General features: G+C 38.8%; 1 protein-coding gene across 1 annotated transcript in view; it reads right to left on the bottom strand.

The window, feature by feature from the left end:
* Positions 1 to 22,512, bottom strand: part of LOC122804253 (acyl-coenzyme A thioesterase 1-like) — an 83,173-nt gene extending 60,661 nt beyond the window's left edge. The window contains exon 1 of the mRNA XM_044074013.1: positions 21,889 to 22,512. Coding sequence (XP_043929948.1) covers positions 21,889 to 22,420 — 532 coding nt within the window. The 5' untranslated portion in view covers positions 22,421 to 22,512. The remainder of the gene's footprint in view (positions 1 to 21,888) is intronic.
* Positions 22,513 to 24,779: the final 2,267 nt, after the last annotated feature.

Genomic DNA, 24,779 nt, shown 5'->3' with positions numbered 1-24,779 from the left:
GGCTCCAGCAATTCTAACCATGTGGGTTCTGTCCTTGAGCCAGTTTGCAACCCATCTAATGGCATAGGGGTTTATATTTAAGCTGGTGAGCTTATCTGTAATGCCCGAGTGGGGTACTGTATCGAAGGCTTTTGCGAGGTCCAGGTAGGCTGTGTGGACCACCTTCCCCTCGTCAATGGCCTTGGTGACTGTTTCAAAGAAATCGACCAGGTTTAAGAGGCAGGATCTGCCCTTAACAAAGCCGAACTGGGTAGTACCCAGTGTCTGTAGGTCCCCAATATCTTTATTTATGAGGTCCATGATGATCCTTTCCATAGCTTTGCAGACCAAGCTAGTCAGGCTTATGGGGCAATAGTTTCCAGGATCCGTTGAGGCACCACCTTTGTGGAGAGGGACCACTGTTGCTGTACGCCACTCTTTGGGTACATATCCTGTAGTAAGGCTGAGATTGAACAGTAGTTTTATGTTTGGGTTTAGCTCTTCTTGGAGTTCATGTAGGACGCAGCCTGGGACACCGTCTGGTCCCATTGATGCTGTGTTTTTTGCTTTGGAGAGGGCGGCTCTTACCTGAGCATCTGAGATGTCAGGAGGGTAGCACTCTGCTGGGATAGATATTTGCCCTTTTGGTGGGGGGGGGGGGGTTGCGCTGAACCTGTTAGCTAGGATGTTGGCAATGTCTGTAGGTTCGGTGTATTTTTTGTCATTTTGAACTAATTCTGAGCATATCTGGGAATTCCCACCCAGGTTCCTAACATAACTAAAGAAAGCCTTGTGATTATCCTTAGTGTCCTGTGCAATTTTTCTCTCGAAGTTGGCCTTAGATGATTTTATGAGTGCCCGTAGTTTTTTGCTAATACTGATCAGAGATGCCTTCCCTTTTTGGGATTTTGCTCTATCATGTAGTAGCTTCCTCCTTCTATTGAATAGTTTGTTTATGGCTGGGGTCCACCAGACAGGATGTTTGCTTTTGGAGGATTGGGTCTTGGTTTTATTTGGGATTGCATGATCCATGCATTCCTGAAGGTGTTCATAGAATGCGTTTATAAAGGATTCTGTGGTCTGGGCCGTATTTTCCACAGGTCCGGGACTTTGAAGGATTCCACCTCGGTTTTGAGGAGTGTGAAATTTGCTTTAGAGAAGTTTTTCACTGTGGTTTTCTGGGCAGGGGGTGGGGTCGGGATGTGAATATCCAGTGAGATTAGTTTATGGCCTGATCTTACCAGTGAGGATACACTTCTGGTCTGGTGCATAGAGTCCCCATGTTGGTGATGATCAGGTCCAGTATGTTTTCCCCTCTTGTGGGAGTGGTAAGAAGTTGTTCCATAGCATTTGAGTTTATAAATTCTAGGAACCTTTGGGCTAGGGTGTTGGAGCTAGAGTAATGCTCCCAGTCTATGTTTGGGTAGTTGAAGTCGCCCAATATAATGGTGTTTGGAGAGACCTTCATATTTTCCAGTGTTCTCAGGAAGGCCGAGTGGGGTTCCTGGGTTTGGGAGGGTGGTCTGTAGCAGGCTATAAACTGGAAGGCAGTTTTACCCACTGTTAGTTGCACATGGATAGTCTCTGATGCTTCGTGCTGTGCCACCAACCTGGAGGTGTGGGTATCTTTGACGAATATTGATACTCCCCCTCCTTTTGTGGTTCAGTCCAAGTTTTGGGGACGAAAAGCATGGTATGAGGTATAACCTGGTAGTGCTGGGGTGCTCTCGGGAGCCTTGAACCAGGTTTCTGCTACTGCACAGATATCAATGTTCTCCATGCTAAGAAAAGTTTTGAGTGCGTGCATCTTGAGGTTTAGACTTCTGGCATTGAGTAGCATTACTCTTAGTTTCTTATCCCTTGTGATACCTATGGAGGTGGGTTTGTCTTTTGAGCCTTGCCTAAAAAAGGCACTATGGGGGGTAGCAAGAGCCTTTGCCAATATCTGAAAGCCCAGGGGTGACAGGTGCAAGCCGTCCCTAGCAAAGCATTGTGGCTTGTCAAGCATGTCATACCAGGCTGACAGGCATTGGAACCCCTTTGAATGACACCAATACTTAAGCCAATTGTTGAAATTGATCATCTTGTCTTCATATTGTGGCATCATTCTTGGTGAGGGTAAGATGCTACTCAAGGTCAGGGTCATGTTTATTGACCTAGCCAAAACTTCTGATTCAGAGAACTATTCCATGCTAGTATTTAAAATGTAGTGAAAGAGGCCAAAACAAGTAGCTCCAAATGAAATGTGTAGTTACCTAAACAGAGGCATTCAGAGGGCAGGTAGACTGTCAACTTTCATACCCCACAAGCTTTCAAGACAGGTTCCCTCAAGGCTCCATCCTGGAACCCATGGTTTTGTCAATATCTATCAATGCAATTACTTTTACAATGCCATGACAATGCCCTACTCTGTGCTGGTGAGTTGGCTGTCTAGTTCGCTGACCACTGTCATGACTGGTTAGTTCCACACTAGGAACTTATCTGCTTTCTACACCTGACTGGTTCATATTACATAGCTAAACAACTTTAGAAAGACTCCAACAATGTAAAAAATACTAGCATACATCCAGCAAAACTACTTTATCAGCTCTCCTAACTGTTCCTGCATCAATACAGTCAAGCCCTTCAAATCTGTTGACATTTGGTTTTATCTAACATGAAATGGAAGCAATGCTTGGTACCTACTGCAGGTTATTATATCCCCTTACCAATGATGTCAGTGAAGCCTTGAAAGTTTGTACTGATTCCCATAATGGAATACATCTTGCCCACTTCCACAGGTACCTCATCTCTCTGAAATTAAAAAAAAAAGTCTGCTGCTTTATACAACTTCAAACTATACCAGAGAGGAGACTGACCACAACTGGCAAGTAAACTACAACTGAAATTACTAACTAGGCACCAACATTCCTTATCCAGTATGATTCTGTCATTACTGTCAGAAAATGATCTTCCTGTGAGTTTGACCTGCCAGATAAACTGGCTTCTTCTGAGTGGAATCTAACAGGGCAACCTATTATTATGACTTCTTCACTCATGTACCCTAACCATAAAGTTCTTCACCATGCAGAGTATATTATATTCTATCAAAACAAAATGCCTTGAAGTGTAGCTGCAATTGATTAGTTAAATCCCTAAAAGCAAGATGAGGCAGACTCATCTATGAAAGGAGAAAAATTGCTCTGCTTCTCAGGAAGCGCACTTTGATACCACACGACTTAAGCACGAGTAAGCCTCTTCTTTTCTTATTACAATGAGGTGAATAGGTGTAGGAAGAGCAGCTTGGTGAGAGTGCAGCATCCCAAACTCAATAGGAATCCACTTTGTGCAAGTTCAAGACAAAGGGGAAGGACACACTGGTAAACCAGTAAAACCAAACAGGAAGACACCAAGTCAAAGGTGTGAGAAGGAAAAGCATTAGGGGCTGCAGGGAGGGAGAGCAGGAGAGACAGGTCAGATATTGAGGGTCCATGTCAATAATTTGGTTAAAGGACTTCTGACAAGGAGGTAGATATGGGACGTGCAGGAGAATTAGGCACAGGAGACCGATGTGAAGCAGTTAGCACTGGTTGTGATTCCACTCAGGTAACAAGTTAGCAACAAAGAGACTGAGAGAAGGCAGACAGTACAAGAAGAGGATCTGAAAGAAAAAAATAGGCAGGAGGTTAACAAGCAGCCAGGAAACAAGAACATGGGCATGGAAGAAATGCTGGAGGGAGTAGACAGACATGGGCATCAACATCAGTGCAAAAACCCTACATTCATTTCTGCTGTCCAACAGACACTTAAGGCTTCTAGCATTTTGTGCTTACAGGAATATGTTGGGTTTGAACTATCTAATACACACAAAATGGCACTACTGAGGAATTTTAGTGTAGCAAGCACATAATTAAGTGATGTTTGGAGACAGTCACACCCAGCTAGAACTGACTTCCAAATTATATCAGAAATTCAAAGACCATCACATTGGAAAAAACATTATCCCATTATGATTGCACTAAAAGCCAGCAAGATCACAGACCATAAGACTATAAAACTTCAGACAAGGAAACTCCCAAAGGATGTGGACCCAGGAACAACCACTACCATGGGTTCTGCAGTGGGGCATGTCCATCTGCACATTATTATGATTTAAGATCTTGCTGGCTTTCAGTGTGATCATTAAGGAATATTGTTTCCCCTAATGTGATGATCTTTGAATTTCTGATATTAAACCAATTAAAAACAGTATTCATGAAGATATGAGGAGTGTTATGGGGTATAAGAAATTTAAGGACTGACACAGGTCATCTTATTTAGGATTTTACCCCTCGCTCAGATGATAGATGATGATGATGACGAAGAAGGGATATAAAGGCAAAGGAAAATGCCAGACTGGTGTATCCTGGTCATCTGGGACCAGGCAAACAGGTCATTAAGACTGTAAAAAAACAATGCAGGGACAGAAAGTGTTAGAAACAGTTAAGTAGATGGCTGCAGAAGGACAGAGCAAGACAAAAGATGCAGGCAGATGTAGGAACAATGATGACAGAGAGGACAAAGTTTGTCAGAGTACACTGACTGGGTATTAAAGGTGAAAATGGCTTACCACTAGTTTTAACATTTCTGAATCCCAGTCTTGATGTGAAAAGATAAATGAAAACCATGCGATTTAAGCACAAGCATGACAGGCCAATAGTAGTTTTAGTACTACATAGAGCATGTTAGCACATTAACATATGATTATAGGGATAGCAAAAACTATTCTAAAAGACAACCTCTGATGTATAAAGCTGATACAAAAGATGGCATGCAGACATGAAACACAGATAAGATTCAATATGCACACCAGCTGGAAAGCCATACATCTAGTACAAGGATGAAGGGGTGATGGAATACCGCAGTACCAAAGGTGTAGGTACTGGACACTGCTGTAACCCTACAAGTACATGTGACCAGTGACATACCTAAAGAAGGACTGGTGAACAATGTAGCATCCAGAAGAATTGATGATTAGTGTCATACCTAAAGCAGGATGTAGGACCAGTCTTGCCCTTGAAGGCTAAAAGACACCTCAACTGAAGCAGCAGAACCCTAGAAGAAGGCCTGCATTATGCTGGACACAAATTAATTTAAAGGCTCTACACAGGCTACTTGTCTACACACAGACATTCCACAGATGTGCTTTTTTTGAGTGCCTATGGAGAATCCTTCAAAAGCCAAGATTATGAGAGAGAAAGAGTGCTACAAATTGGAACAATATCTGTTGTCTCATACCTACAATAAAGTATTACATTAAGTATTCAAAAATTCTGTTGCAGAATATATTCACAGTAATCTGTACTTTTTGATGTAACTAAATGATAATACTTAATTGCATTTCATAAATGCTTTCCTGGTTGTACAGCTACAAACAGAAGAAAGTACACCATTTTGATGCACTACTGTGTATATGTGACTAACCCGCGGTGGTGGTGCTGCGGTAGCATTGTCGCCTCACAGTAAGACGCTGTCTGGTTTGATTCTCAGCTAGAGCGTCTTCTGCGTGGAGACATGCTTGAATGGGCATACCTTCATTGAAGGTTGTGCGTCAGGGCTGGTAACTCGGCACGTAAAAATCAACTACCAATCATTAGCGGACCGGAGTTCCGCTGTGGCGACCCCTAACCGGGAAAAGCCGAAAGACACAGCAACAACACAACAACTGTGTATATGTGACTGCACTTCTGTAAGAATTGCAGAACAAGTAATCCGCATCAACATTCCCTGGGGCTCCTTATGATTAATATTTATGTAGTAATGACCAGCTACACAAACTCAAAAATAAGAATAAGGTTTAATAAAAAGGAGGAGGACGGCAATGACAGCCAAATAAAAATCCACTCAGTACTTACAACAGAATGCTATACATTAAAAAAAATAAAACAAGTGCTTTCTCTCTACCTGTTTTTTCCCCCTACCCGCTTGCGGAATTGGTGGTGTGCAATGGCCGTTTTTCTGTATTGTGGCATGTAATTGATGCATTAACTAGATGAATTCCCTCTTTTACTGAGATTTTGAAACAGCTAGCTCAAGGTTAATTGTGCCACTCAAGCAAGCCCACTGACCTATACCACAATCATTAACTGTACCTTTTTACAGCTAGAACCTTTAGCTAACCTACTGTATCTACAGCAGTGTTGCCATTTATAACCTGTGTATAAAGTACATTCCTATTGTTTCATAATATTCCTGCCTATTCATCTTATTATTGCTCTGAAACAGCCTGCTGCTGCTTGCACACCACCATGCCGTTTCTCTACTCTACCTACTCTGCTATCTTCGTATAGTGCCTCCTACACACTAAACCTACATTTTCTATAAAACTTTCCTCTGCTGCTCTCTCCTTGTCCATCTCTGTGCTCTAGTTAATAGCTTACCCTCTCCCTGCCATACTATATTCCCTGTATTTAGTAATTTATTACTCTTGTGTACCCTGCTTCCTCTCCCCTAGAACTACACTGGATTACTCCGTAGCCCCCCCCCCCCCCTGTTCTCCTACAGATTACAGTTTCTGATTGCTATTCTTACCTGATTTTTAGATTGATTCTGGTTGTGAACCCTGGAAACCCAGTGTAGCCCTGCTCCATTTGCTCTCGCTATGCTCGGGCTCACTTTGCTCCCCTACACTACCCCCATTCCTCTTACATTTATACTCTATCACCATGCCGCTTCCTGTTGACAACTGACATCCACTTCCCCCCAACCACTCCCATCCTTAACACCAACACTCAGCGCACACCACCTCCCCACTTCACTTCTCACAATCTCACAATGTATCATTTGTTCATAACCATCCCCCTACTTATCCTCCTCTCAGTCTCAACCTCATATCAAGTTACACTCTGTCTCCCTAATATAACTCCCACCACCACAACTACCCCTACTAATAAAGATAATTTTCGCATATATAATTTCTCCCCATCTCTCTATAACTTTTCCTACATCTGCCTTCACAAATATAAATTACTTCAGTACACCTCTCTTCCCTGCAGACCAAAACTGAAACACTACCTAATTTATACTTTCCATAGACTACCAAATATACCCACAATCACTATACTCCTTTCTGAAGACATCCACCCCAACCCTGGGCCCCATATCCCATCTCCACACATCAATCTTCATACCACATTGTCCATATCCCCCTCCTCTCTCCAACTCCCCTCCCCTCCCTCCTAACTCTCCTACCTCTTCCCCCCAGAATCTACATATATAATCTCTAAACATCCAAAGGCTTGTCAACAAAATCACTGAACTCCATGCCTGGATAACCAATACATCCCCCGCATTCTTACCCTATCTGAGACTTGGCTAAAACATCACATCACTAACAAAGAAATATTATCACCTAGTTACATTTACCGCTCCGAAAGAATCGCCAAAAAAGGTAGAGGCATTGCCATCCTATTCTCTGAAAAACTCAGTCTCTCAACTCTAAACATTCCAGTCCCCGACTTCCACCCTGCTGAATTACTATTACTCGACTTCCATCTACACCCACATAATAAAATTGTCATAGCCTCCATATACATCCCTCCAGGCAATACTATTCCCATCCTTGAGCATATTCTGTCTTGGATCTCCCAAAATGGGTCCACAACAGAAGAACGAAATGCTGGATCACCGAAGGCCACATTGCCAAGATGACATCACCAACAGCAGACATCCGCGACAATGGTGAGCAGTATAGAATGGGAGTTAGTCCCATTCCTTCACTGTAATGCAATCTCGGAGTTATTTAAGTAGGGGGGTGTGGGGGGCACAGCCCCCCACCTGGGGGGTGCAGGGGGGGGCTGTACACATTTTAATGTGTTTTTTTGTGTGTATTACGGGAACCGAAATGTGTTCCGTTCTGTAATACGTTGACTTACCATAGTCGGGGATGTCTGCTGTTGGCGATGTCGTCTCAGTGATGTGGTCGTCGGTGATCTGGCGTTTCATTCTTCTGTCGTGGACCCCCCAAAATATATCCCGTGAAACTATCATTCTCGGAGATGTTAATATTGACTGGTGCAAACTAACGTCTGACTCCCCACAACTTTGTATTGATCTACATGGATTCCACCAACTCATCCCATCTCCCACAAGCATGCACAAAACCTCTTCTTCCAATCCAGTCTAAGATTTGATCCTCGCAAACACCCCTCACCTCTACCACAATCCCTCTACCTTACCTTCACCTCCCCACCCGTATTCAAAGTACTCCCTCCATTCACCCAAACCATACAAATACAGAGACTGCAGTAAGCACTCTAACTTTAATGCCAGTGCATTTAACTCTGCACTATCAAACATCAGCTGGTCCTTCCTCCGGCATCTCCCTCTCAATGAAGTCATACAAAAATTCAGCCACATATTCTGTGATATTCTTAACTCCCTTGCTCCATTAGAAGAATTAGAATCAAAGCTAACTATGCCTCCTGGCTCTCTAAAGAATCTAGATCCCTTATGCACAAAAGAGACAATGTCTGGAAAGCCTGGGCTAAAACCAAATCACCAACCTTGCTCCAACATTACAGAGAACTCAGGAATCTCTCCAAAAAACAAATTACCAAAGATAAGAAAACCTTTTTCTACTCACCCCAATGCAATAGAAAATGTAACCCTCAAAATTTTTGGAATACCCTAAACAAAATTTTGCATCCTGGAAATCCTTCCACTCCTATCCCTTTCCCAAATAATACCCCACTAGAAACTGCCATGCTTCTCAACAATTACTTCACAGAAACTATCCAAAACTTCACTCACATCAACCACAAGATGTCCCCCCTCCCACCTCTTCTAATCACATCAACCACACTTCTGTCCCCCCTCTCACCTCTTCTAACTCACACAATAAAACCTGTTTTCCATCAAACCAGTCTCCACTACTTACAGCAGACCTCTCCTGCGCAAACTTAAACTCTGCTCTCCCTCCACTGATAACCTTCCCGCTATCTTCCTCAAACTAGCTGCTGAATCCATAGCCTACCCTGTTTCTTTGTTAATCAATAGATCCATTCAGGAAGCCACAGTCCCAGACATCTGCAAAATCTTCAGCTAAATAAAGGTGGTAACTCCACTGACCCATCTAACTACAGACCTATAGCTTTACTCTTCCCCTCTCTCAAAAATACTTGAAAATGCATACACAATCAGTTATTGCACTTTCTTCTCCAAGAAAACCTACTAACTCCCATGCAACATGGCTTCAGTCCAAATCACAGTACTACTACTGCACTGTTGTCTTTTACTCGCACAATAGCCGACGCCAGACACAACCATGTATCCTGTCTTTTCCTCGACCTCTCCAAAATCTTTGATACAGTCTGATACTCTACTCCTTTCTAAACTATCTGATCTCAATCTCTCCAGGCTCTCACCTGATTGGTTCACAAGTTACCTCTCTGATAGACCACAATCAGTTAGATGGCTCTCATCCTGTTCCTCCTTCCTACCCATCAAATCTGGAGTCCCCCAGGGCTCCATCCTGGGTCCACCCCTATTCAATATTTTTACCAATGATCTTCATGACTCTTGCAAACAATCCTCCCTCATTCAATATGCAGACGATTCTACACCCATCTCCATTTCCAACAGTATCTCTCATCTCCATGATCTCATCCAAGACTCTTTCCTGTCCATAGAGAAGTGGCTGTCTGACAATCAGCTCATCCTTAATCCAAAAAAAAACTAAACTTCTGCTATTTCTCCCTCAAGCTTTATCCAACCATAAATCAACCTTTGTCATTACATCCACTGACAAGACCAATATCACAGCTGAATCAATGATGAACTAAAATTTAACCTGCATATCCAACAAAATATCAAAAAAAAGCATCAAAAACTAGGACTATTGTACAGAAATAGGAAAATTCTTACCAGTGACACTAGGCACTCACTGGCACAGACACTCCTCCTTCCCTCCCAACTCTATGCAGTCCCAATCTTTGCCAACCTACAATCTACACTTTTATCTAAATTAGAAGAAACTTACCACAAAATAGCCAGATTTTCCACCAACTCACCTTATACCTTTCACACTGCCTCACTCTCAACTCACTAAAATGGCTGGAATTCCCCCAATAACTTCAACTATCACAATTTCAAATCACACATTCTATACTATACAAACTTACTTCCTGCCATTCCCTCCCCTTCCTTTTATCCTTCTATGCTCTCAACCATCCTCTCTGTACCTCTGATCAACAACTCCTAGACATCTATAAACTTAACAAAAACATTGGAAAAATACTCTGTAGCCCAAGACTGGAACATACTCCTCTCATACATAAGAACCATCACCCACTCCTCACACTTTAAAAAAGAGCTAAAACAACATCTACTTAACAGTAAGTCTTGCCCCTGTTACTACCCTGCCTAATACCCACACATCCTTTATCCTCAGGATCCCGCATAAATACTAGACTCCTCTATTTTTCTTTAAAATCATACAAACTAGGCCACTGCACTAACATATAAAGATGTAAATGTTTATCGCTTCTCTTACTATCATCTTTCTTTACAATTACTTTTGCTCCACTTTAACATCCACTCATTAGACACTTCATAAACTAACACTGTTCTTCTAATTTTTCAAAAACAAAAAATTTACAAAAACATTTTTTTATGTTTCTGTGCTGTATGTGTATGTATATTTGCATATCTATATAGGCATCAATTACCACAAGTTTCTTCATGTTTTTGTCTCCCTGTATTCATATACTTTGTATGTACATATACTGCTACACTAGTTTCCTCTTTACTCAAAAATAATTTTTGTATTCATAGTATTAAGTTTTTTTTTGTTTTTGCTGTATAATCTCTGGAGCTTTTCTCCTCGGGTCTCGACTGAAAATGGGCTTTTGGTCCAGTTGGAGCAACCCGGTTAACAAATGTCAAATTAATAAATTGAAAAATTATATGGTGCTAGTCACTCAGCTGGCTCATCATTGAAAAAATATACTGAGCTCTGCTTACTGCTTCTTACTGCTTGCTCTTACTGTGGGATTTGAAGTCTTCTTAAGACACTCAGTCTTGCTGGCTGGATTCTGCTAAAATTCAAAGTCTGGTTATATTTGCATTCACAGTCTGTCGCATACAGAAACTTGCAGAATATACACTGATGAGAGAATATACTTTGCAGCACCTGTCTTTAAGAGCAGTAACCAATAACTTTTATAATAAACCAAACTGGACGAACGTTGCAGCTTAAAGTACCGTTCCAACTTTACTTCTCATATAGTACAGATGATGTGAGAGATATAACATTTACCTCAGGACTTGTGTCCTTACCATACCTCTAACATAACTAGATTTAATACAGACTTTTTATACATATTTTAGTTAAACACACACCCTCTTGGTTTTGGAAAGATACTGCCTTGATGACGCAAATGCTAACACATCTGTTCTTGTGCAAATGCTGATAGAAAAGCACATTTTTAGAAAAACATGTCCTGTTGTCCAGTGAAAGCAGATTACATTCTTGTCACGTCTGTAAGAAGTCAGTTTTCTTGATGTGTGTGTAATACACTCATAAGTAAGTTCCTTATTTTTTTAAGCCACAGTCATTTAGTATGGTTGCTGATCATATATTACTAAACTCTGTTTCTGCATTTAAGCAAGCTTTTTCTTTCAGCATATTTACAACAGAATTAATTTCAACCTTAAATTCATAATATCTAACATAAATAAATAAATAAATAAATACATAAATAAATACAGTGAACTTCACTAAGAAAAGGATCATGAAACAACTCCTAAAAGTTCATTATATGATAATGTTGTGAAATGCAAGCAAAAATTCCCATTTCATTTAAAAACAAAACATCAAAATGGAATCACTCAGTTCATAAAAGAAAGCTTTTTTTTTGGAAGAAGCCAACCAAGTTCCTCCATGCTGGGGAGTACCTACAACACTAACTCCATTAATTATAAGCATCTCTGAGATATATATTCACATTGGGTAAAAGAGGATTACGTTTGTGATCAACTGTTAAAAATATTATTTTGCACACTTTTTAATCACCCAGTTTATCTGCTCCTCAAAATATCTTCACTTGATGCTACTTCAGTACTGTAAAAATGTGGGAAGACCCATTGTCATTCATTTTCTAATATTTCATGGAAGATTAGAGGGTTAATCAAAAGCTCTGGCAATGTAGATGTTATTCCTTTAAAAAAATAGAAAATGGCATATTTACAATCCTGTAGGCCCATTATTTTGACCTCGGTTGAAGGAAAATGGCAGCCTCAAACAGACACTTCTGATAGACAGAAAGAATAGCTAGGTGGACACAGGCTAGTGGGAAACAGCAGCCAAAACAATATGCCTTCTTAGTAGGAAGACCTTGTCAGGAAAAAAATTAAAAGATTTCTTTAAGTGGATGACAAAAGTAGTAAACCATGAACAGGATAACTAGCCTGATCAGCTTCATCTGTAAGGTTACAGAAATTATCATTATAGAAGTAATAAAGAGAGATAAAGGTGACCTACAGGCACTCAACCAACCCCAGTTCAGACTATCAAGGGCAAATCAGTGCACACTGACTCTCCTCTGTAAAGGTGGTCAACACACCATCCTACACTCTGAGAAACTCTTCCAGCTAAATATTAGCACCAGTGTAACTAATTGGATAGCAAAATAGCTCACAAATACAACACAAGAAATAAGGGTGGGCGGCTCTATCTCCTCCAAAAGACCTGTCACTACTGCAGTACCACAAGGTTCCCTCCTTGGGACACTTCTCTTTGACATTTACTTCTCAAAGACAAAGCTAATATTAAGGAACCATGGCTGACCTACTTTGCTGACAACTGCAAACTTGGCACCCTCATAAACTCCCCAGAGGGTACCATGATCATATGGCATGGCATGTCCAAACAAATAGTTGGTGCTAAAACCAAGGACTGAAGTTAAATTCTATGGAATGTATAATCATATCATTCACCAAGCATGACTCCCTTTTCTAACTATCACATTGACAACATCCCTGAAAACTGATCCTGTAGTTAGGAGACTGGGAACCTATGCTGACAATGAACTGTCCCTTGACTGTTGACAATAAAAAGAAAATTTAAAACTGAGAAAATCTTTGAAATGAACAAGAAAAACAGTTTTTGCATTTTTTGTTCAGATAAATTCATTTTCTAACATTTAATTTACTTAATTACAATACTGAATACCAGAAATTCACTGCAATAATTAAGTGATACACTGGTATAGGGCTACACAGGTCTATACTATAATTCTGACTCCTGCAAGTCTGAGCTCCTGAATTATGAAAAAAAGTCCAAAATACATGTGAACAGCAAATGACAAATATTGCTATTCTCCTTTAAAGTTGTTTTTTTCGGGGGCAAGCCCCCCTGCACCCCTGACATGTGAGCAAGCCCCTCATCTTCCCCAACTGCATATATTAATTTCTAGATCACCACACGGGAAAATGAAACAGTCTGAGAAAGGGCACTCTCAAACATAGCACACGCAAGTCTGCATTTTAGATCATTTAGTGTTACTAGTCCAGGACTCGCACTAACAAGCCTTCGTACATCAAAAGGTTATCGGCTATAAAAAGAAACAGCATAATGTAAGACCCGCTACTTTACTGAAAAGGCTCAGACTCTATAACCACTGGTGAACAGCAGTAATTTGTAAAATCAGAGTTCTAAATAAGCTACATACGTCAAGTTTTATTATCAGTATGCTTGAAACTAGGTACTGAGAAATGAATACCTATTCAGTCTTTCCTTATCTCATCTTGTCATCCCCTCACTTACTGCCCGTCATTCATCCTATTACCCTCTACTCTTTGCATCTATCACACTTCCTCTCCTTTCCGCCTTTCTTCCTCTGTATGCCTCTCATACAATTTCTCTGTCTTCTTCCCTTGTTATCCTTTCCTGCAGCCGTTCTCTCTCACCTGTGATATGCTACTATCACTGTAGCATAAGCCATCTCATTCATTACAGCTACATCACATCAAAAAATCTCTGCTAAGCAGGATACAATTTTTCAATCCATGTTTTGACACTGTAAACTGCTTCCTGAATTAAATGCTGTAGCACATTCTTGCATCTCTAAATATGTTATTTTTTAGCATATCCTTGTATCTGTAAATAAGTTTTGTTCATTTTTATGTGATCCTATTCACTTAGGCTGTGCCTGCAAATGTTCCATTGAGATCAGTGCACTACCTAGGTAAATATACAATATCCATAATATAAATGCTTCATCCTGAAGACAAACCAGCCAGTTTTCTTGGAAGACACATTATCTTTCAAAATGTATTATGAACTTGTCAGAAGTAAGTTTGCAATGTAAGAATTTACTAGAACATGATGCGGCATGGTACTAGAGTAATGGACAAGGAAAGACATTTGAAGTACTTCGGAACCAATAACCGATTTCCCACAAGAAAATAAGTAACATAAAAAATAAATGCCAGACAGAATTGAAATAGTGATATGATCCTGCAGAAAGGTAAGCTTTTTGCTTAGGGACCAAGAGATTTTATGGCATGCCAAAACAGATATGCTTCATATTAAAACAAGTCAAGTGCAATACTATAAATTTATGGGAAAACTTTGTTGATGAAAACAAGCAATAAACAAGCGCAGACTACATGCAAGAAATATTTGCACAACATACCACCAATATTGCAAAGAATGTTGCTAAAAATGCAAAAATATTACTTAACTGAGAATTATTAATTAGGTAAGGAAATGCATACTGTAGGTATACTCGCTCTTTCATATCTACCAGAGGAACAAGAGGATTTATTGCCAAAGAAACTGAAATGAAAAGGATAATTCCACATTCCACACATAGGCAAGACAAAGTTTTGTGTGCAATTAATAGCATAATAATAATAATAATACAGAAAAGGTGCTAATTTCTTAAGCAATACCAAATAATAAAGCAGAGGCAGATGTTTCATTTTAGAGACTGCATTTTAATATGCACTGACTACTATACAAAAGCCACAGCAATCTTATTGAGTAATGAGAGAATTAATTCTATTCAAAGTTCTAGAAGTCACACAGTTAGAGGATACAGCAAGATTTGCTGTTACCAATGGAACTATACCCATGTTTCTGAGACAATACCAGGCACATTTGTCTCTGATTATAATCCACAGTATATGAATATAGAATTCAAGACATTTTCAGAGCAAGGGAATTCCACATGTGACATATCCACAGTCCAATATTCATGTTGTAAGGACAGCTCAATGTGTGACATAGATTATGAAGAAAAATTCAGAGCACTTTAAGTGACTGTTTTGTATTAATGGAATAAAGAAACATTCATTTGTATGGTGTGTATCTGTTTATCTGCTTCTGTTTCCTTTTAGTAACCTGAACATGCAAGTTCAGTAAAAAGTGATAAATGAATACAATTCAGTCTAGACAAAAACTTTGAAATTTACTGTAAAAGAGGAGGATGAAATCAGAGCGCAGCAGAGGTCTGTGGGCATACCTTTAAACCTTTTATTACAAGAAATCTGGACAAAACCTAAAATAATGGGGGGACAAAGACCCAAAAATAGGGGCAGATTTTAAATATTGCTCTTACAAAACTTAAATAGTTGTTAGAATAATATAATTTATGGCAGCATGCATTTTCTGAAGGATATGAAGTTGGAAACTCAAATTTATGTTATCATTTAGTGATCGGTGATTTACCAGAAAACTACATTTTTTATGTGGAACAGACTCAAAAAATTAAGGCAAATTTCAGCAGATTCTGCAAACGTGGAGATTTGAAAAGTATGTCAGCGGAACAGCAGCTAGAAGTGGTTCTAAAGAAATGTGAGCAGATAGGATTTTTTATTATTCATAATGAAGAAATAAAATTGCTAAAAAGAAACTGGACAGCTATGTTAAAAATAAATGTGTCCCAAACAGACTGTGACAAGTACATGTACTGTATTCCAGAAGTATCCAAGCAAGAGGGGTTATCAAGAAGTGTCTAGAAACATATCAGGAAAGGTATCTAATAAAAGCATTTCCAAAAGCAGAGCAGAATCTAGGACACCCTGACTGAAGGAAGTATTTCTGCTATGTTCCCAAGTACATATGCAGCATAAGTATAGACCATGGTCTCTTGCAGACATTCAGAATATAGTAGATTATCAAAAAACAAAAAGCAGGACACTCAGACAGCTGTAAGGAACAACATTATTAAAGCGTGTTTTGATAAAAAATGCTGCTTAATATTGTGTTAATATTGCTTTGGCTTTAAATGTGAAACACCGAATGAAAAGTTGAAAAATAGTGAACAATGAACACTTTCTTACATACTAAAACAAAGTAGTAAAAAGTAGTGTTTGTAGTAAAGCACTAAAATGTATACATGTTATAATACTCACACAAAGTACAGTTAAGTGCTGAGTACACATCTATTACAGAATGGACTTAGAAGTTAACTCCCAAGGTCAACGGGAAGTTTATCTTAAAAATAGGGTACAGTGTAATTTACCTTCAATAGTCAGTGGAAATTTTATCTTAACAAGAATGTAGAGTAAATATTTAAAAACTGGTACTCAGGTTAAAATATTTACTAGGAATGACAGTTGGACAGTTTGGGTCTTTATCAGAGGCACAGTCAGAAATGCATGCAGATGAACCTGCCAGCAAGCATCATGTCTTTGTGTCAATATTTCAGCCATTCTAATTTATCACATATTATAACCATAATATACATGCGCTGTACTTTGTGGAAAGGTTAGTTATCTGTGGAGTACTATAACAGTTTCTTTTAAGGTTATTGTAAATCACACTACTAAGACCCCTGCATTAAAAGTGTATGTCACTCAAGAAGGTGCAAAATGGAAGGGAAAAGGTGGTTTACCAGGCAAAGTAGAAACAATGAGAAAAGATTTGAAAGGTTGGTAGAACGGCAGTCAAACATACTTCATCTCAGGTATCATGAACAGTAATTAAAACATTCAGGTGTAATATATGCATTTAGGACCGAAGAAGCATTACAAAATAAGAGATAGGCAGGTCATGTCAGATTGCATTATAAGTATAAAAGCAATGTTAGATAACAGGTGGGTTAGGGAGCAGAATGCAGAGGGATATTCTATTACCACAAGTAAATGTTATCCTGCTGATAAGGATTCAGAGAAGAGTAATGTCTGTAGTTCTGAAGATGTGATTCTGCAAGGATGTAGAAAGAATGGCACCATCCACAGTACAACACTGAAAATAATGCAGGGTATACTTCTGAAGACTTATTAATGTAGACAGATGACAGAATGGAAGTTTGACAAAGCTTACTGTAGGCAGACAGATTCCTTTTTGGTCTGAACCAGCTAGGTAAACAAGAAGCCTTGCCTGTCATCATAGTCTCAGTCTCTGTTTTTTTTTTAATTGTGTTTGACTAATGGAAGGGTTTGTTAAATCACCTAAAACCTCTCACAGATGCACCCACTGCCTGTCAGTGTTCATTATGAACACAATTTGACAGTCTCACCTTTGTGTGACTTAACTTCCACGTTCAGCAAACTGCGACATCACTGAATCCCAAATTTCTGCCCAATAATTTATCTTAAATAATACTGTTCTACTAGGAATCAAATATCTCCTTGATAAAAAAATGTGGCTTCAGATCTTGTTAAAGTAATATGACATCTATCTGTTCAGTGACACACCAAATATATGAAAAAAAAGAAGCAAAATCCAAGTACTGCATCCGTATCTGATCATCAATTGCTTGGCACTGCTAATCAAGTCCCCTTAACAGCTTGTACCTAGGGCAGCCACCCTTTCCACCCCATTCTACTTATGTACTGCTACTTGTAACCACACCCAGCACCTCCATAGTAACTACACCCTACAAATTGCCATTATCAAGATATGTCACTTTATAACTCTTTTTCACTCAAGGGAACACCACCGTCTTACTTTTACTTATCACAGTCAGGACAATACTCCGGCTCAGCTTACTAACATTAAAACTTCTCTTTAGCAGATACTTACCCACCTTTGCCTCTAAACTATTACCAGGAACACTGCATAATCCCTCAGACCCACTCCTTACAGCACCTTATTATTGGCTTAGCCTCCCTTCAAGAAAATCCTAGGTGAAAAGTCCTTTTCAAAGATATGTCCAGTGGCATGGAGTTTAGCCCCCAGTAATGTAAGACCGCTAATAGTTTACCTTCAGGAAAGGTTAGCAGAAATGAACAAGTTTCATGTTTAATATTTCCAGCATTTGTCATAACTGCAAGTATTTTCAACTTTAACGGTTCTACTCTAAACAAAACTAACTAAATATTTATGCTACCAGTGAAGTGTGATTCCTGGTTATGTTCTTACTCATATAATTGCTACAACTGCACCACACCCCTTCTTACTTCATGTACTCATTTCTGTTCCTCTTTATTAATACTCTTTTTATTTATAACAGCTCACAGTCTTGTTTTTTTACAGTGCTCCACAATAAAATATTACCTACCTACCTACCCACCTACCTACCTCCCTTCCTTCATTTCTTTCATTCACATTTTATATTCTCCCTGCACCTTTCTTGTTCACCTTCATCACAGAAATAAATACTAACATATATATATATATATATATAAATTTGTATTATAATAATAATATTTATACTATTGAATTCTTTGGGAAGTCATCTACCCCTAGGAACTACCCCATTGACAATAAGCCCCAAGAGTTGACCAACATGCGTCTTTTGTTGCAAGAAAGTCCTTCTATATTGCACAACTTTTAAACAACAGTTTTTAAACAAAAGGATTGGGTCTAGATCTAAGAATATCATTGTTCCCCTTTACTCATCCCTCATTAAGCCATTAATTGAATATAATGCCCCCTTTGGCATGTATCTGTCCAGACACATGCAACAACTGGAATGCCCATAGAGATACCTAACTAAAAGGATACAGTGGCTAAACAACATGTTCTACACGGACCAACTTAAAGTCCTGTCACAATACTCAGTATCCAACAGACTGCTAAAAAGTGACCTGTGTCTGGCATACAAGGCATCCCCTGACCCATTATTGATGGACTTACTGCACACTAGCAAGTCAAATGGCAGAAATACTTATTCTAGTGATCTAAACGTCTTGTGCATCATCAACAGAATGGTTTGGTGGGACAGGTACATCTCGCAGACTGCTCATCCACATAAAACAGTTTATCCCTGTCCATATTCAAGTGCAACTTAGATCTATGGGAAACAGAAAATTGTTCCCAAGACTGCCCCCCCCCCCCATACTACTAAAATGAGAGAGGCATCTCCTAGACGCTTTATCCTATGTATTGGTCTCCTGAAATTATCTATGGTATGATCCCATTTATTCTCATTAGGGGTAATAAATAATTATCGAGCATGGGATCAGTAAGGCCAGTCTACAACCAAATGGGATAGGTTATTTCAAGCACAAAAAGGGAAACTGGCTAGGCTTACAATGGCCTGCAAGGGCAGCTAGTTTAGTATTTACCTACGAACCTAAACTTATATAACTTTTCTAAAGTGACAGCTCAGTCCTCATTTTCCTCTGTATATTTTCTTACCTTGTACACTGCACTGACAGTGTCATTAGACTAAGAGCTGACATATACACTATGCTTCTATTCTTCTACAATTTTTAGGAAGTACATGGTGTGCATTCTGACTGAATTTATGCACTTTACAGCTTTGAGATGTACAAATGTTTGTGTTACCATATCCACTCAAGCCTCGATCAGATATACGTTATCAGTTATTACTGTTTTACAAGTGTCAGTAATATGTGCTATTGTTTTTTTTGCCAAATGTAGGAGGTGAAAAAGGTCCCTGGTACAAACCTCCTACATGGTTAGCAAAGTTTAATAAATAAGTACATTAATAAATAACTAAATAAACAATTCACTTGCATTATGAATGATCATGCTGACTTTCAGGATCTTGTGACTTATTAAATGCAGAAAAAAATCATAACAGTCAGTACAGTGTATCCTAACTCTATATAGAGAAGTAATTCTCCTACATCCATAACTCAGCACAGATAATCAAAAGTCATGAAAACTGAGGCAAACTATGAGTGCAATGCTAGCCAAGAAGTGTAATCAACCAGCAACCACTGTGGAACTTCTTTTACATACTATGGAGACCATTTAATTTTATAGTAATTTTATATTACAAATATTTTGCACTTTTACAGCTGTGCTCACGTATGATAAGACCAGGACATTCTCAAGTATGAGGTAAAACTTAAACAAGACTTCCAGACAAACCCAGGATTTTGTTTTGCAGTAGTAATAATTACCTAGTTCCATTTTCATTATGGATACTTGGGAAAAAGAAAGGAATCTGGACCTGTAAGCATATAAAAATACAGAAGTACTACATCATATATTCACTTAAGGGGCTCGTCTAGCCTCAATACAGCTATCTCTCCTTTATTTTTTACCTCTTTATATCTTTCACCCGTTTCAGATATTCTTTACCCCCTATTATCCTGAACTAAACACTCTGACATTGTCTTAGTCAAAGTGTTCTAGGTCCCCACAACTCCCTCCATGAAATAACATTTCCTTATGCCTGTCTTGAATTATTGTCCTTCCAGCTGTCCATCATAGTCTTTTCTGTCTCAAGAATCATTTTTCTTCAACTCCAGCCTTCTCATAGCCCCTCCCCCCAACAACATGGTAACATGCCTGTACCATAGCTATTCTATTGCTGTTTACTGTCTTCCATCACTATTTTTTTGTAAGGCCACCACGAATGGACGTAGTAATTACCGCCCAGCCTGTGTAAGGCAAACTAGAATTATCATTCCAGCATTCAGTTTAATAATTGTGTATTCTCATAAAATAAAAAGTCTTTTTTTCAAGTGGGGTCTTCTGATTCTCAAAAATATTGCCCTTGAGACATTTAAAAAATTCCGTATCAATGCGATTTTATCATAAGGTTTCCTATGTGTTATCAGGTAAGCTATAATAAAGGAGAGGTGGGAAGAGCATCTAAAAAAAAACTAAGATGTAACAGAATTATATATATAACAATATTGATATTTACACTGTGTTATTTAGGGAGCTGTACGACATATAAATAATTTAATAGTGTCGCCTCACAGCAAGAGGGTCGCCCGTTCGATTCTCGGCTGGAGCGCCTTGTGTGCGGCGTCTGCACGTAGGGTTGCCACCTTTTCAAATGCCCAAAGTGGGGCATTTTTTGTAGAAATGTGAGATTTTGCAGGACAAAACATACCCACGGCTAGTGCAAGGGACAGAGCTTCACTTTTTTTGCCAAAAGAAAAGCTTATTTTTGTAGCATTTGCATTGCTTGTGCTTTTTCATATAATATGTATGTGTTACCGATATAAAATAACTGTTTTGTGCAACTATTAAAGAAAACTGAAGCAATATATTTTGTCTTAAAATCTCAGGACATTTGCCATTTTTTAGTTTTTTTTTGCAGGACACAACTGCCCAAAGAGGGACAGGTGGTAACCCTATCGGCACGTCCTTCCCGCGGTCGAGTGGCGTTCTTAAGACATGCGTGAATGGGCGTACCTTCGTTGAAGGTTGGGCGTCGGGCTGGCACCTCGGCACCATAAAAATCGACTGCCAATCATTAGCGGACCGGAGTTCCGCTGTGGCGACCCCAACCGGGAAAAGCCGAAAGAAAAATAACACAACGTTAAAAGATAAAATGTATCTTTGCACTGATGTTTCTGCTATTTTAAGCTTCCAAACGACTTGTAAAACTGTCACACTGCAGAAAAATAGTGTTTTACACAACAAAATGTAATGTTATTGTGGATGGTGAAAAATATAAAACAGTCGGAAGAAGTTGGATTATTTTCAACGAAAGCGCTAAGGCATAAATTCTTCTGGAGATTACCACGGACTTTGTTTGTTTTTCAATGGTGAAAAATATGGCATACCTGGGGGCAAGAAGAGAGTTGCCCTGATCCTTCCTTCTCTAACAGGTATTCGTGTTACTCCTTTTTTCATAAACCATCTCTCATTAGTGCATTTTGCCAGCAGTTGATCAGACACATCAGAAAGTCCCTTATATACCTCAATATCAATGCAGAAAGGCTGTTCAACATTTTTCTTCATCAATCTTTTGAAAGGAGTTTTTGGAGCTAGTGACCAGAAAAGCCCCATAGGTTCCACTCCAGAAAAGCTGCCACCTAAGGATGGACTTTGGGACAAATCCAGCTCCCCATTCTGTTCTGCTTTGTAATGAGCTAAGGAATAGAAAAGTTCTCCAGTTTCATCTGCCAGCGATGCCTTCAGAGTAACCTCCTGGTTAGGAGGAAGCCCCTCTATTTTTATTTGCACTGGATGATCAAATAAGCACTTTGCAGCAGGCAGGAGTCTAAGCCTCACTGCCATTGTTCGGATAGCTGATGTCACAGGAACTGCATGTTTTCTGAACAAAAGTGCTGTCAAAGAATATACAGCTGTCATATGTGCAAAGTCTTTTCACTCAGTATCAAAGGTTACCCATGAAGCAGTTTAGTCTGATCATGGCTTTGTAATCAAAGTGAAGAGAAACTGCTCTGCATTGCACTGTGGGCAATGTAGTCTTTATTCAAAGGAAAGCTGCATAATTCAGTTCAGGGTCACATGAGAGGTGGAGCTTAGCCAATATTCAGTGTGCACAAGGCAGACGAACTAACTTAAAGGAACCAGCCCAGCTCAGGATGTCAGGATGAATACACACACAAAAAATATTCAGATACACTCTGTTTTTCTGACTCACACAGACACACACACACACATTTTGCAAAATTCCTTCTTGAGTGGGATGTCACACAAGCACTAGCATGCACACTGTTCTAGCTATACACTCCTGAGACAAAAAAAAGGAGTCCTAGTTTGGTTGTCAAGATGATAACGACTGCTATGTCTCACTCCCATGTTGTAGGTCAGTGATGGCAATAACATTCAGCTTCATTGCAAACAGAGTGGACATAGAGACACTGATGTCATAAAAAGCAAAAAAGAAATAAAAATCGATCATATAACTAAGCATTTATGTGTGTGCTAGGATGTATATCTATATCTATATCTATCTATCTATCTATCTATATATATATATATATATATATATATATATATATATATATATATATATATTTCTCCCCTACAGTTGATCAAAAACTCAGAATGTTGAAGTGTGTGTGCGCTACCAGCATAAAGTTTCAGAAGTTTAAAAAAATGGCAATAGCTGTTTGTGCAATATCGTGGTACAGCAGAGAGTGGGAGTTTACCCATTCCCCAGTCTCAGAGTTGGTGTGTAGGGGAGTTGAGTGCAGGGGTATAAAAGAAGTCTTTTTATTTATTTTTTTATTTTGTTCTCCTGTTTCGGTTTTTGATCCACATTTTGGGATTCATGGGGGAGGGGGGGTGATATATTATAGGTTATGTATTGTATAGACACACATGAATATAGATATATCGTTTTTTTATCTATATATTTATATATACATACACACACACACACACACACACACACACACATATATATATATATATATATATATATATATATAAATATGTATTTATATATATATATATATATATATATATATATATATATATATATATATTAGTATGGTTTTGTTTCTTTAGACATAGATATAAAAAACCTGTTATCTATTCTCCTCTCTCTCTCTTTCTCTCTCTCTCTCTCTCTCTCTCTCTATATATATATATATACACAGTTTATATATGTCAAGCGTTTTATGGATAAACTGACTGCAATGTTGAAGAAAAATAAGCTATTTTAATACCTGAATGAAACGTTTGTTAATTTTAGAGCTATATTTTGTAGTTTGATAACTTAGTGAAGTAACAAAATAAAGCAGAACAGATGACAAAATTAGTTTGCAGTCTTAAAAACTGCTAAATGTCATTATCCTGTGATGATTTTGTTTGAATTTTGTGGATCACAGAGTGCAATATTGATTGCCATAAATATGAATTTTAACAGAAATTTTCTTAACAGTCTTGTTCAGTATTTTTGTTCCTTTGCACATGTGAATTTTGTGTGTGTGTATGTGTGTGTACGTTTGTGTCTATGTAGAGGGAGGAGAGTAGCACTGCTGCTCCATAGACTTTTATTTCAGCAGCTGCATAAAACATGCAGGTAGTGCAATTTGGTACAGGGGTAGCAGGAGGAGCTGAAACATGGTTTTGACAACACTGCCTGATCTGTAGCCTTGTGTAGATATGTACTTGTACATATGTTCATATAAAGAAAAAATATATCTATATTTATATATGTGTGCATATGTGTGTACATGTGTGTGTGTGTATGCATGTATGAATGGATGTGTGTTTTAATATTCCAGACAGTAATTCCGTGTAGAGATTAGTTCTGGATGGGTAGGAAAACTTTTTGAAATACCTCAAAAAACAGATAGTCATTCTCTGGCATTGTCACTCAAAAAGTGTGAGAGAGAGAGAGAGAGAGAGAGAGAGACAGACAGACAGAGACAGAGACAGAGACAAGAGGAATGGTTACAGGAAGCCTGCATTCATGAGTTCACAAGCTTAAACCTTTATTAGAACCTGGTCTTTGCGAGTGTAAAGAAATTACCATTCTCAGGCCAAGCTATGTTTTAGGAGGCAGGGGTTAAATATAGACCCTTATTATAGTGAAGGAGTATTCATTTAGGTAACCTACATGTCAGTTTTGATGATAGTAAGTCACTGTGAATGTAGAAGTGTGCATTTATGGGCTGTCTCTAGCCTAGAACAGAGTGCCTTTGAAAAGCCCAGTCTTTCACAGTTAGAGGAATCTGCTTTAAATTGGATTGTA

Source organism: Protopterus annectens, chromosome 6.part0 (genome assembly GCF_019279795.1).
Source record: "Protopterus annectens isolate FY-2018-M chromosome 6.part0, PAN1.0, whole genome shotgun sequence".
Classification (NCBI taxonomy): Eukaryota; Metazoa; Chordata; order Ceratodontiformes; family Protopteridae; genus Protopterus; species Protopterus annectens.
The sequence above is the reverse complement of the archived record's forward strand: the minus strand, read 5'-3'. Positions and strand labels throughout refer to the sequence as shown.